Source organism: Nesoenas mayeri (genome assembly GCF_963082525.1).
Source record: "Nesoenas mayeri genome assembly, chromosome: 17".
Taxonomy (NCBI): Eukaryota; Metazoa; Chordata; class Aves; order Columbiformes; family Columbidae; genus Nesoenas; species Nesoenas mayeri.
In genome coordinates, this window is record NC_137565.1 from 9,468,890 (window position 1) to 9,481,545 (window position 12,656).

The window sequence follows — 12,656 nt, forward strand, 5'->3', positions numbered from 1 at the left end:
TGACAGATTGAGCCATTACTATGTTTTGTTAGAGTGATGACAGTGACTTCATCCCTATCAGACCGAAAGGTCCAGTGACCACCTCAGGAGAATGTAAAGCAAGACATATACAAGACACAGGGAAGGGAACTCTCACACTCAAATATTCCACCCAGAAGAATTCAAACAAAGGGGACGACGAACTGCAGAAGACATGAAGGACAACAACAGGGGAAACACATAGAATTGTTCCAACTCACTTTATCAGCATATTATTTTCTGAAACTTCATGTGGTAATGTCAGTGCTGACCATTATTTTTTAAAAAATTATATATATAAAAATCAGGAACAGAACTAGGTGAGCAGGAAGCAAAAAAGAAGATTGCTATGAACTGAGGCAGCTGGATGCTAACAGCCACAGAAACATGCTTTTCTGTGCCTTGGCTCATACTAAGCACCATAATCTAATCTCTTTTGGGAAGCCCTGAGCCCAGCCAGGCTGACAGGCCATTACTGTCTTCCTGAGCAAAAATCATACTGTGCTGTGTAATTGTAGACTGCAGCAGATACAGTTCTCTGTGTTTGTATGTCACACCTCCCTAGTGACAATAAACCAATCACATTTACTTTTGAGCAGCTCAGACACGTCTGAAGCCTGATGCTCCAGGGAATGAGGTATTTTTCTTTAGAACAGATTATTCTAGGAAGCTGCTGGCCCATTTTAAAAGAACACACAGATGTGACTTTAGGTAACGGAGGGTTTTGTTGGAATTTTTGTTGCTTTTTGTGTACATTGGGGGTTTTTTGGAGGGTGTGGTGTTTTTTGTTGGTTTTGGTTGTGTTTGGTTGCTTGTTTTTTTAAACCACTCTAACAACGAGAGCCTGCTCCAGCCTCGCCCATATTGTGGGTTCAAAATGGGCACTTGTTACTTAGCTTTGCGGCCAAGGGAGTATATAATTTCTGATAACATAATAGCTGGCACACATTCCATCAGAGAAATAGCTGCATTTCAGTGTTGAGCATAGAATATTCTGAAGTCCCTAAGTAGTAAACAGACATAGTGAGCCAAGGCTGCACAGTGCACTTCTCCACACATCAAGGGCAGGTCACAACCACAGAAGAGCTGCCAAGTCCAAACACAAAAGTTGCTCACTATTAAGTAACTACTGGCTTCTTAGATTTCAGATAATATTGTGTTATCCACAGTTGTTGCAATCCTAGTGTCATAGAGCTGAAGGTAATTTGGGGCTTCTGGATACTTCAGACTGAGACCTAACCTATGCAGATTCTGCAAAAGAGGATTTAAATATGTTTATATATATATATATATATAATTTTTAAAAGAAGGAAGGTTGTGGTGGATTTAGTCTCCCTAGAAAAGAATTTCCCCCCTCCACAAAATAAATTAGAAACAAACAAACAACAAAAAACCCAGAAGCAACAAGGATTGGTGAAATTATTACAAATAACAAAATAACAGAAGATAACAACTAGGCAAAGGGCCTGCAATACCAACAGGCACAGTTCAGTAGTGTAAACCAACAGACTGAACTTTACTAATTCACTTTTCCTATGGGGCAATCATTGTAGATTCACACACATATACTCCTTATGTATTCATGTAGCCATAAGCAACTAACAGCCCCAGCTGCCACATTTGGGTAGAGCTTTCCCTGAAACAGAGATTCCAATTACATTTGCAATAATCTGATTACTACATCAGCCGTAACCTGGTTAAGAAAGGGTCTGGGAGATACCATTTTGGCAGCTGGAAGACAAAAGGGAAACATGCTTTTGTTATTTTAGTAACAGGAAGGTTTGCAAACTACAGCCACATTTGTGACAGAAATACACCCTGCTGGTCCTATGTGGGACAGTTTTACTGTTTAAAACACACATTACAAATCAAAACAAGTTTAGAAAAGTTATGGATTTGTAAAATTGCCTCAGCAGTAAGAAAGACCAACATGCAAAGATTTACTTACAGTTTATGGTTACTTTCACATCACATGTAATTTTAAGATATGATCAGGAAAGTAATCCACTGCGTTATCAGTGAGCTGGCCAAAACCTGCTTTGTAACTTAAGACACTCAAATTGTTGTTTTGGAAGTACTGCATTCACATGCAGTTCACCCAAACTAATCCAAGCCGGCATTTCTGTTGTCACTTGCAGTCTGTCCCTCTACACAGTGAAGTTGCCACCCAACCTGTACACGAACACCATTTCTTTTCCTGCATGTGCCAGCAAGAGATTACTAAAGTCAATGACATTTCACAAGGGAAAGAACAGGATCAGGCCCTTATTGTTCTTTCTATGCTTATCTGACTGTGCAGAACAAATCAAAGAGGAGACAGTCAAAAAAACCTTCTAGTCTTGGTTTCTCTGGGGGAAAGTAAGCTCCAGATAAGCTGCGCGTCCAATCAACAGTCTGATTTTCATGAACAGCACTATGCTTCCCTATGGTAATTGAAATGGAGCAATTCTCCTCAGACAGCTTGCCAAGTCTCACCCCATTAACCTTTATGCACTGACCTCCAAAATTCCTTGAGGCTGAAATACAGGTCCCCCTCGCCTCTGCACAATAACTGTTTATCCCTAAGAGGCTGGGAAGAAAGGGAAGGCATTAGAGAGAGAACTGCTCAACATGCTAGAACTGAAAGATAGAGACCTGTTTCTAGGCTGTTACTGAGGCCCAGACCTTCACAGGCTCCTTTCCTGGCCCATCTTTCAGATAAGCCTGCAAAGTCCAACGTGGATTATGAATCACCCTCCTCTCCCCCAACGCTTCCTTTAAGAGTCAGTATCATTAGCTATAGTGTGCTACCCAGTATTCAAATAAGCATTTCCTAACCCACACTTGAAAGTCTGGCAAATTTTCTAATTAAACCTTACTGCCCCTGCCCAAGTTGGTTACTCAGGATGCCTTCTCTCCATTCCACCCAACTCATTTTACTACCTTTGCTCACACCTCAGAGAAAATTTCTGGCAGCAGTGAAAAGCAAGCTGTCAATGAAGGACTGACTGAACACAGTCCTTAGCAGTTTATACAAATATCCAAACCAGAGATATTAGACAAATTGAAGCACTTAGGAGAGGTGGTACAGAAATTAATTCCACACATTAGTAGACGCCTAGCTTTCTCTGTCTCAATGTTAGCCTCAGAGACCATAACTGCAAGAATCAAAAGTAAAATGTTCCAGTTTTGTACCTCCCGAAGTCTGTATGTAGGATCATGTACACTTATACTAAACACTGAAAATCTTCAAGGTTAAAACCACACACTTGTGCAATTGTTTTGCCAGAGATGAGAAAACACCTCATTCCTCAATGTATTTTGCTGCTTTAAAGTCCATCACCTACATGCACAAGTAAATCACTTCATAAGCCATGGTCAGTGCTTGTACCACCAAAACCAGACCCATCTTCTCCCCATGTTTGCTTATTTCTCCACACAGCAATCAGCTTCACTGCACCAGCCCAGTTCCTTCATTAGTTCCAAACCCTAAACAGTACTACCATGCTCATCCCCAACCTGAACTCTTTGCTCCCTTGCTCACCTTTGGTTCTGAAAGGGAAAAACAGCTGAAAAGAGTTTTAATCCAGAAAAGGAATCCAATGCCAAAAAGTACCAAGACATCAGGTTCTTCTACTCCTCCTTTCTCTTCTTTTTCCTTCAGCCACCTAGAAAGAAGCCTCCATCTGAGAGGAGGTAGTGCACTGGAGCAGGCAATAAGCCCATGATGCTCCTAACTCTCCATGCCACTTCTCAGGGCAAGACCAGAATTTTGCACAAAACAACAACCTCTCTGTTTTTCCTCTAAAAGCATTCAGACAGAGACTGACAACTGTGAGGCAGAATGGATGCACAGTTCACACACATGTCAGTTCAACTGCTTTGGCCATAAACCAGTGCTTTTTCACTACTTTGAACAGAGCCAGCAAGGACCATAGAAACAGTTCACTGAGCCACAGACTTAATATTGTGGTTCCACTTGCCTACACATTTCCTGCTGAAATGAAAGGCATTAGCATCTTGTGTGGCATTCACGGCAATGCTTTGGGGCTCTAGCCCCTGGCTCTGTGAAATCACCATGCTGAAATCACCTAGGTGCAATTGTTTTGGCATACAGAACAGCATTCTAGTCTGTGGTCATCCAAATACGGATGCTGCATGGATATCCACATGGCTCTGTTGCAGCTTGGTCCTAGACGTGAGTTCCTACACCACTCCCAAAGTCTAAGTGTGCACTGCTATTATACTTCACCTGCCCAGCCACAGGTCACTGCCTGCCTCAAAGGCCCTCACGCAGTGATGGCAGCTGCACAAAGCAGGCTCATCCCTACTGCCAGACAGACCACTTTTAAATTGTTGGTAATTATGCAGGGATGACAGCAGCTTTCTACCTAACCTATTACTCGCACAAGTCATAGCTCTCTCTCTACTTACTCCACGGGAAAGCCAGTCCCACTTCAATATCTCTGTCATGGACCACAAAAATGAGCTTCACGCAAAAGTATCAGGTGACATCAGCACTCTACAGCTTCCCAGTATCAGGCAACTACTATCTGGGTTGGTTTACACTCTCATTTCAAAGGCAGGTGCTTTGTGATTGCAGAACCACCTGAATGCTGGGGTGGGAGAAACTCCATGATCTATGGTGAAGCTAAGAAAAGCAAAAATAAAATGTATCTGCATGCTACTACTAACGGTAGGTCTGAGGTAAAGGATAGCAACTGTTTGTGGAAGAAAGTAAAAAGCCAAACAAACAAACAGGGCTGCAGAGTCCACTATAGTCATTAGGGACATAAAGCAGAAGCTCCATAGATTCCACTAAACTGAGCTAGAGGGAAAGAGAAATCTAGCAGAGAAAAAGGGGAAGCTCTTCAATCCCCCAGACTAAGAAGAGGGGAGTGGTAGCACAAGCAGCTTGATAATCTCAAAAGCCACTAAATCTCTGGAAAGCAAGGGGGGGGTATTTAAACATCATCTTGTCATCAGTGCTCCTAGGAAATCCACTGATCATCACAGCAAAGGATTAAAACATGTTTTAAAAGTATTTGCAAAATGAACTAAACAAGTGTCAGAGAAAAATGCAAACCTCACTCCTGACCCAAGGTAAGACATAGACTGACAGTGAGACCTCTGGCCAGCAGCCCTTAAAATTAACAAGTGAGCTGCATATTATGAAAGTTCCTACATTTCAGACCCTCAGAAGGAAGAATCACTACACAGTGGACTGAAATCCACTTCAGTTGCTCAAAGGAAAGTTGTGTTTCTGAACAGCAGCAACGGCACTGGCATGTTCCCTCGTGAGTCGTTTTGTACTGCTGAAACATTGCAAAGCACTTTTCTGACTACATCTTGTAAAATCCACAGAATACAATAGTGGGTGGAAAAAGTGCAGAATTAAGAAACTTGTCCAAGATCTCAGAACATGCGAGTAATGCAGGAACAGAGCCTTTCAGAAAGTGGTACAGAACAATGTACTTCCACGACAACGTATTACATTTTTTCTTGGGGCTTTAAAATTAAGTTGTATGAAGAATTACCTTTAAAAGCAGGTAATTCAGATGCTTGCCTGTCTGGTCAGGCATTTAAGGCATAAAAAAAATGAAGAATCTACACCTATAAGTATGTGCTTTAAAATGGCATCCTGCTCAGCTGAGATAGCAGGAATTTTGAGTCTTGCAGTTTACAAGCATAGGTAAATTTCAGCACGCTTTCCTCTGTCTACCTCAAACTCACTAAAAACAGAGAATGCCCCATGTTTTTCAGAAAGGGACATTCAGCATTCCCACACTTAGTAGAGGCTACAGTTTCTTTCTATTCCCACTACAGGAAATCAGTGATGCATAATTCATCCTAACATAAATATCTTTGCTCAGGGTCCATTAAGTACATTTAATAGAAAGTAAAATTATTCCCAAATCTCAGCCCTGAAGCTCTCATTTTGCTCCTTGGAAAAAAATGGAAGCCTACTACCTTGGTCTGATTTAAGGGTTTTGATAACCCATCTCCAAGAACCCAGATTGAAATTTTGGCTTGGAGCCCATTCACTTGAGTGAGGTGACCTCCTTCTAGTCCTCTTTTTGGAATACAAAAGTAGAAAATTATCACTCGCCTGTGAACTCGAGAAAGAATTTGGACAAACCAGCATGTGTCCACTGGCCAAGCTCAAGATGCACTGGGATGGCAGAAAGTTCACACTGCACCTGTCCACACTACAATCAGCATTGTTATGGCCAGAATCATGAAAAGCAAAGCCAGCAAGCATACAAAAATCTGAACGCACAAAGAAGCCAAACACTATTGAACAAATCCCGCTTGATGCTAATTAACATTAAGGCTGGCCAGAACCTGCTGTGATTCAAACTTGCGCTCTCTGTTACAACAAAACTTCAGGGAAGCCTGGCAAAACCAGTGACTGAACCACAGGTGCAGGAAAAGCTGGCTGGATCTGCGAACTGCTTTCGTAACACATGGTGGTACAGTCCACATCAGAGCATGATAGTTGGGAATGGTAGCCAGCCAGCTAATCACAGAGTGATCTCTCATGCCTTTTGTTTGTTTTATGAAAAAGAGATTCTGCCAACTGGTTTCAGATGAAAATTCTTCCTAATCAGGAAAGAAAGAAAATTTATATAAAATTATGCTCAGTAGGAGTTAATCAGAAACACAATCCTCCTGAAGGCATAAGCCTTTTTGGTTAAGTAAAAAGTTGCCACCAGCTAATGTGCAAGACAGTAATGATTAGCCATCTGGTGAAGGTTCCTGCTAAGCTTGCCATATTACCCCCTATGCTGAGGAAAGCAGAAGGTGGATCAGTTACATTCTGTCCCTGACTGCAATTGTGTGGCCATCCTTAAGAACAAGACACAAAGCTTTCCAGTGCAATCAGGGATTGTAACTGGTCCAACTTTTCACCAGCCTTTTTTTTAAAAATCACTGTATCCTGGCTACATTATTTGAAATAAAAAATATCTATTGCCTTTCTGAAAGCTGAATATCCTCAAGCTTTATCAACCTTTGTTATTTTTGCCCCTTTGTTTTCTTCTGCAAAAATTGCAAGTGCCAGGAGGCTTCCCAGTCATCTAAAGAGCATCAGTAAACAAGAGCAGAGACAGATGGCTGCAGCTCAGTTTAAACCAGCGCAAGATCCAGCCTCTCCCCTGCATTGCAAGTACTACCCTTAAGACACAAACATATGCATAAAACCGAACAAGAATGCAGCAGTCCCAGATAGAATACAAGTCTGTATATACAATCGGATCAGGAAGAAGTCCCTGCAAGGACAGGGCGCTGAGGTTTCATGTACAGTGAACATCCATTACAACCACACAGCCTTCCAATAGTACAACAATGGGATGTCAGGATGGCGGGGTGGGGCAGGGAAGAGTTGTCCCTCTATTGTTGCTCCCCAAAGTATTGCTGGCAAAAAAAAAATAATCAGCAGGGCAAGGAAAAGCAGGCATCGCCTTCCAGCAAAGTTACTCTTCTGAGAACAAATACACTGAACTCATACAACCTGAGAAAGTGACACCTCTGATAGGCCTTGCAATTCACCTGCTACTTCAGCAATTCAGTCACATTGACAAAGAACACATCAAAGCTTTATTAAAAATGATAGATTCAAAGAGGCAAAGAAAATCCACAAGATAATTCACAGATCTAGAAAGACCGAAGTCTAGCAAAACAATCATACTGCTTGTTTTTCATTCCTGGATTTGATTATTTTTCATTTACTGCATAGAAGACTACTGGTGTTAGCACGAGATACTATTTACATATACCCCTTGCCAAACAGATTCAGATGTCCACATACATTCAGTACATTCTTTTGAATCGACATAGTTCACCGTTTGCCTCTTCCACCAGCTATAAATCCACTGCCATTCCAGACACACCTGAATGCCTGAGTGAGTTACACAAGAACGGGTTCAAACATTGCCCATTCTCCCCAAACAAAAATTTTGATTCCGCTGAAATTAAATTAACAGTTCTCTCTCTGGGCTTCCTGATATTCCAAGTTCTTCCTTCACTTATTGACAGCAGAAAGCTTCAAGAACAGGGTTGTACAATCATCACCTCCAATCAGTTCTAATTGAAGGATGACACGAGACAGAACGAGAAACTAGCACTCCAATTACTATAGACAGGAAAAAACAAGATTGTAGGAGGAGCATCATTATTGGTAAAGCTCCAGCAAAACGCTCAGGTTGTAGCATGTTGGCTTACTACCAGCAGAGTTTAACTACTCCTCAGCACAAGAATATGAGGGAGGGAACAATCTAGTGGTGATTACTCAACAGTTCTGGCCCCCCTTTTACCTCAGTGTTCACACTGAAACTTTAAGAACTGATTAACACAGGACTCTGTTGATCCTCTCAAGAGAATCCTGGATCAACCCTTCTGGGGGTTCTGGGAATCAAATCTGTGTTCCTAAAATGCAGTCTGATGTATACTTCTGCAGGACCTTCCTAAACCAGGAAAACTACAAAATAAACACAGACATCTCATATTAAACAGTTGCCCCCTTAGAGCAATTCACCCAGGGTCACCTAGAAAACCTCTCCCATTCATTTCCATGATGCTGTTTCTCACCCTATATATTTAAAAGACTAAACAAAAAGCTAGTACACACCTGTATCCCCATGGAAGCAGCTGTACTGGTGACATCTCCCAGAAGGCAAATCTCCATCACTTGGCCAGATCTGTCCTGTTTTTCGTACACCCACAATAGTAGCCTCAGACACAATGACCTGCTGCTGCCTGTGCCGTTTTTGAGACTGGGGGGTGGGTGGACTGCTGCTGTCAAAGGACTGCTGAGAGTTCTGCGAGGGAGAACGGCTTTTATCCCGATACATGCGGTAAGTGGTGGGGCTGGGGGAGACATGGCTGGACTGCCCTGAAGAGAAGTCTTCCTCACTGGAGGTAAGGTTCTCATTAGAGCTGCAATCAGGAGTATATCCTCCTCCAATATCTTCAAAACTCCTGGGGGAATAAGATCTCCTGGGCCACGTGAGATGTTTTTCCTGCTCAGTTGTGCCCTGATTTCGGAGGATAGGTCCTTTCCCTTCTCCTTCCATCATTCCACCAACATAGATACTTTGATAGGGCTGAAAGTCCATGGGCTGCCAAGGTGAGCGGTTGCTGCCGTTGGCATTAATCAAGTTATCTTTGAGAAACCTGGGGTTCAGTTCAGCATCCTCATATTCTCCATCGTAGCCAAAGCTGCTCTCTGAGGACCTTCCTCTGTAAGCAGGCCTCTGGAACTCGCTGAGGCTGGGTACCATGTTAGAAGGCAGGGAGTGCAAAGACTTTTTGCGTTCCATTTGCATGGCTTGGCTACCAAGGGAGCTAATTTTATCGGAAACTTCTTTATCGTTGACCTTTACTAGACCCTTCTCATGATGATACTCCATGTTCACATAAAAGGGCTTTTCAACATCCTTGTTATCTCCAGAAGAATGTGAATTAACCTTTTTAATCCTCTCAAAATTGGACCTTAGGGCTGCCACACTGGTGCTGTTGCCTCTCTCCTTAGAAATCGGTTCAAATGATCCCTCCTTCTCAGCAGATCCCACTAGCCTGCGAGTAGAAGATGATCTGTGTTTTGAAGGAGATCCATCTGTATCACAGCGACTCTCCATATCTTCTACGACTCTCTTCAGTTTCTCGTCACCATAGTACTTACACCTGTCCTGTTCTCCTTCTCCATGATGGGGGCTGTCCAAAGGCGACAGGTCTGACCCATCACTCTGGGTAGACAGCTTCCGCAGAGAGGGTATCCTGGGTTTGAACTTTTCCTCCCCATGCTGTGACTTGCTTTTTTCATATTCGTCTTGGTCAGCAGACTGGTGATGATGCAGGTCCTGGTTCTGCTGCTCTGCACCCCCTTCAGGCAATTGAGAAACACGTTTAAAACCCCATCTCTGTCTATCATAGCTTTTTTTCTCCTTTGCCAGAAGAGTCTGCAAGTAAATCATGCGGAACCTTTCCTTGTTGACCTCCATCTCCAGTCTCCGGATAGATGCTTTGCACATCTCCAGCTCCTGTTCAATGTCTCCCACAGATTTCAGCTCCATCTTAGGAGGCTCAGAGTCTGCAAACTGTGCTTTCCAAGCCTCCACAAACCCCACAGGGTCCACCATTTTGCATACAGGAGTAAGTGGAGAATACGGGAAGGAGGCTGGAGAGAGATAGGTGGAGAGAACAAACCAACCGGATCTCACATGTAGAATCAGAAACAGCTCCGGCAGGGTCAACTCAACGCGTCTCTTTCACGGTCCATGCAGGGAAACTGGGAGGCAAACAGCAATCCTCGGAACAGTCTCTCCTCCCCGTCTCCTTCAGCTTTTGCCGGCTCCAGCCCCCCGTACACTCGCTACTGTCTCCCCGGCATGACTGATATTTTGCTAGCGAACAACAGTGCTCCCACCCCGGCGATCTCAGAGCACTTCAAAGTGGGTGGACAAAGGAGCAGGCTCGGGGCGGGGGAGAGAAGGTAAATATCGCCCCCACCCACCCACCTCCTGTCGGTGCCGTCCCGGGCACGGTCCTCAGTGCAGCCACGCTCAGGAGTCCTCCGCTCGCCAGCCCCCGTGTTGTGCTTTCTCTTTCTCTCTCTCTCTCCTCTCCCCCTGCCCCTCTCCCTGTCTCCTCCTCCCGGCTATTGTGCTGTCGTCCGGGCGCACACGCTCTCCAGAGCCTCCGCACAGAGCAGCGAGGCGGCGGCGCGTCCCGCGGCCAGTCCCGCCGCTACCCCCGCCTGCCCGAGCGCCCCGCGGCCCCGCCGGAGCCCCCTCGGCGCGGCGGCAGCGCCTGCCCGCGCCTGCCCATCGCGGCCCGGCTCTGGCGGCGGCGCCCGAATCGCAGCGCTGCGGAAGGGGAGGAGAGGGAAAAAACCAGGCGCGGCGATTGACACGGCGCTGGGGCCTCTTAAAGGGGCAGCCCGGGCCGGCGGCGGGAGGCCGTGCCCGCCGGAGCCGCGGGGCTCGGAGGGGCCTGGCCCTGCGCCCTCGGAGGCGGCTGCCGGTGAGACAAAGGCAGAGATTTGCAAACTCGTGTACGTTCGCATCTGCTCACGCTGGCACCCACAGGCCTGGACATCACCATAAATAGACATGACTATACCTAAACCTGGGCAAAGAACATATCACACACGCATCTGTGTACACAGGGAGGTATCCATTCTTGTCCATACATCTATGCCCTCATATATTATGTATAAACACCAGCACGTCTCTCTACGCTGTCTTGTGTTCACAGCAACACTCTCCCCCCAGGCACTGATACAGTTCACCTTCAAAGGTCACGTTTTCCCTCACTAATGCAAGTACTGTTTAGCAGTGGGCTTGTCATTCACTCCATCCCTCCTCCCTTACCAATAAATAACAAGCTGGATACCTGAGATAGGCAACTGGTACCGCAAAATCACTCGGATGTTAACCATAAAGGTTGCTTTGTTCAGGCATCAGTCTCACTTTTTGTCCTGTATATTATCCTAGCCACAATAACTCTGAGCCCCACACGTCAGCTCTGGGTGAAGGGTGACAAATGATTCAAACAAAAGTCTGGCTGCTGGGTATTGCTCCTTCTGAAATCACAGTACATGATCTTGCTTAAACCCTGTATCCTTTCTATATACTAATTCAACCTCTGAAAAAGTGCTAACAAATACACCTGAAATACCATCTTGCCTGTTTGGATGATAGAAAAAAGTGAGATATGTACATCTCACATGCCCCATAAATGTGCATCTTTCATGTCTGCAGTGAGGTACATCTTTTCTGGTATGTGTCTCTAGAAAAGAGGGTGGAATATAGCCCCAACAATAATTAATAAAATCCTGTAAGAATGAAAAGCACAAGTCCACAGGAGTGGCTCTCTTACCTTTGAAATAGGCAATATTTCATAATCCATTAAACAGTTCTTCTCTTCATGCTTTTTCATATGCCAAACAAAATAGTTTGGGGTATTTTCAGGCATATCACAAGTGGCTAATCATGCATTCAGCTTTGCATAGTTCATCTCTCTCGCTTTTTGTTTCCTGGCTTTAACCTCTTTTCCTGCACTTGTTTCCTCAGCTTTTAAAACATAACAGGCATTGGATGACCTATATGGAAAACAGATTATAATCTAAGTCATAATAAAATATGTACGTTTAGTAAATACCTCTATAAATCTTTCAAGAAATAAAATAAATTGGCTTCTCACCATTGATACTTTTGCTATTTGTTTGTCTTGGTGCCAGTTTGAATGACAGAATTCTGACATGCTGTGTGGTTCTAGTAAGATGAAGTTTAAGACTGTACTGGCATGGTTATTACTATACCATGCATATTGCAACATAGGGATATATTCTGAATTCATACATTACCTTTACTGAAGTCTCACAGTTCTGATTTTTTATATCTAGAGGTTTTGTGGGGTTTTTTTCTATGCAGAGTCACTTTTCTGTCATTTGTGCCCTTTCTGGAAGGAGCAGGAATTCTAATGAGCCAGACAAGGGATTTCTGTGAGCACATTTAACTTCTAGTGAATAGTACTATTAAATAACTGCACATTCTTTATCTATTGAGGTACCACAACATGAAAAATTTCAGTGGAAATTGAAGGGATCTCTGATTTTTTTGCTGATATTTTATGCATTAATCAGAATATTATTTTAA

The 12,656-nt window shown here is 43.9% G+C and overlaps 1 protein-coding gene across 2 annotated transcripts in view; it reads right to left on the reverse strand.

Annotated features, from left to right (window-relative positions):
- The window catches only part of BCR (BCR activator of RhoGEF and GTPase), a gene marked incomplete at both ends in the record, with an annotated part of 93,053 nt that extends 82,884 nt beyond the window's left edge, over positions 1–10,169 (reverse strand). Inside the window, 2 exons of one of the 2 annotated variants that reach the window (XM_080355407.1) lie at positions 8,627–9,730; positions 9,878–10,136. In XM_080355407.1, coding sequence (XP_080211533.1) covers positions 8,627–9,730; positions 9,878–10,136 — 1,363 coding nt within the window. Of the gene's footprint in view, positions 1–8,626 lie in introns of both variants that reach the window. The other variant, XM_080355408.1, reaches the window with a different exon arrangement.
- Positions 10,170–12,656: the final 2,487 nt, after the last annotated feature.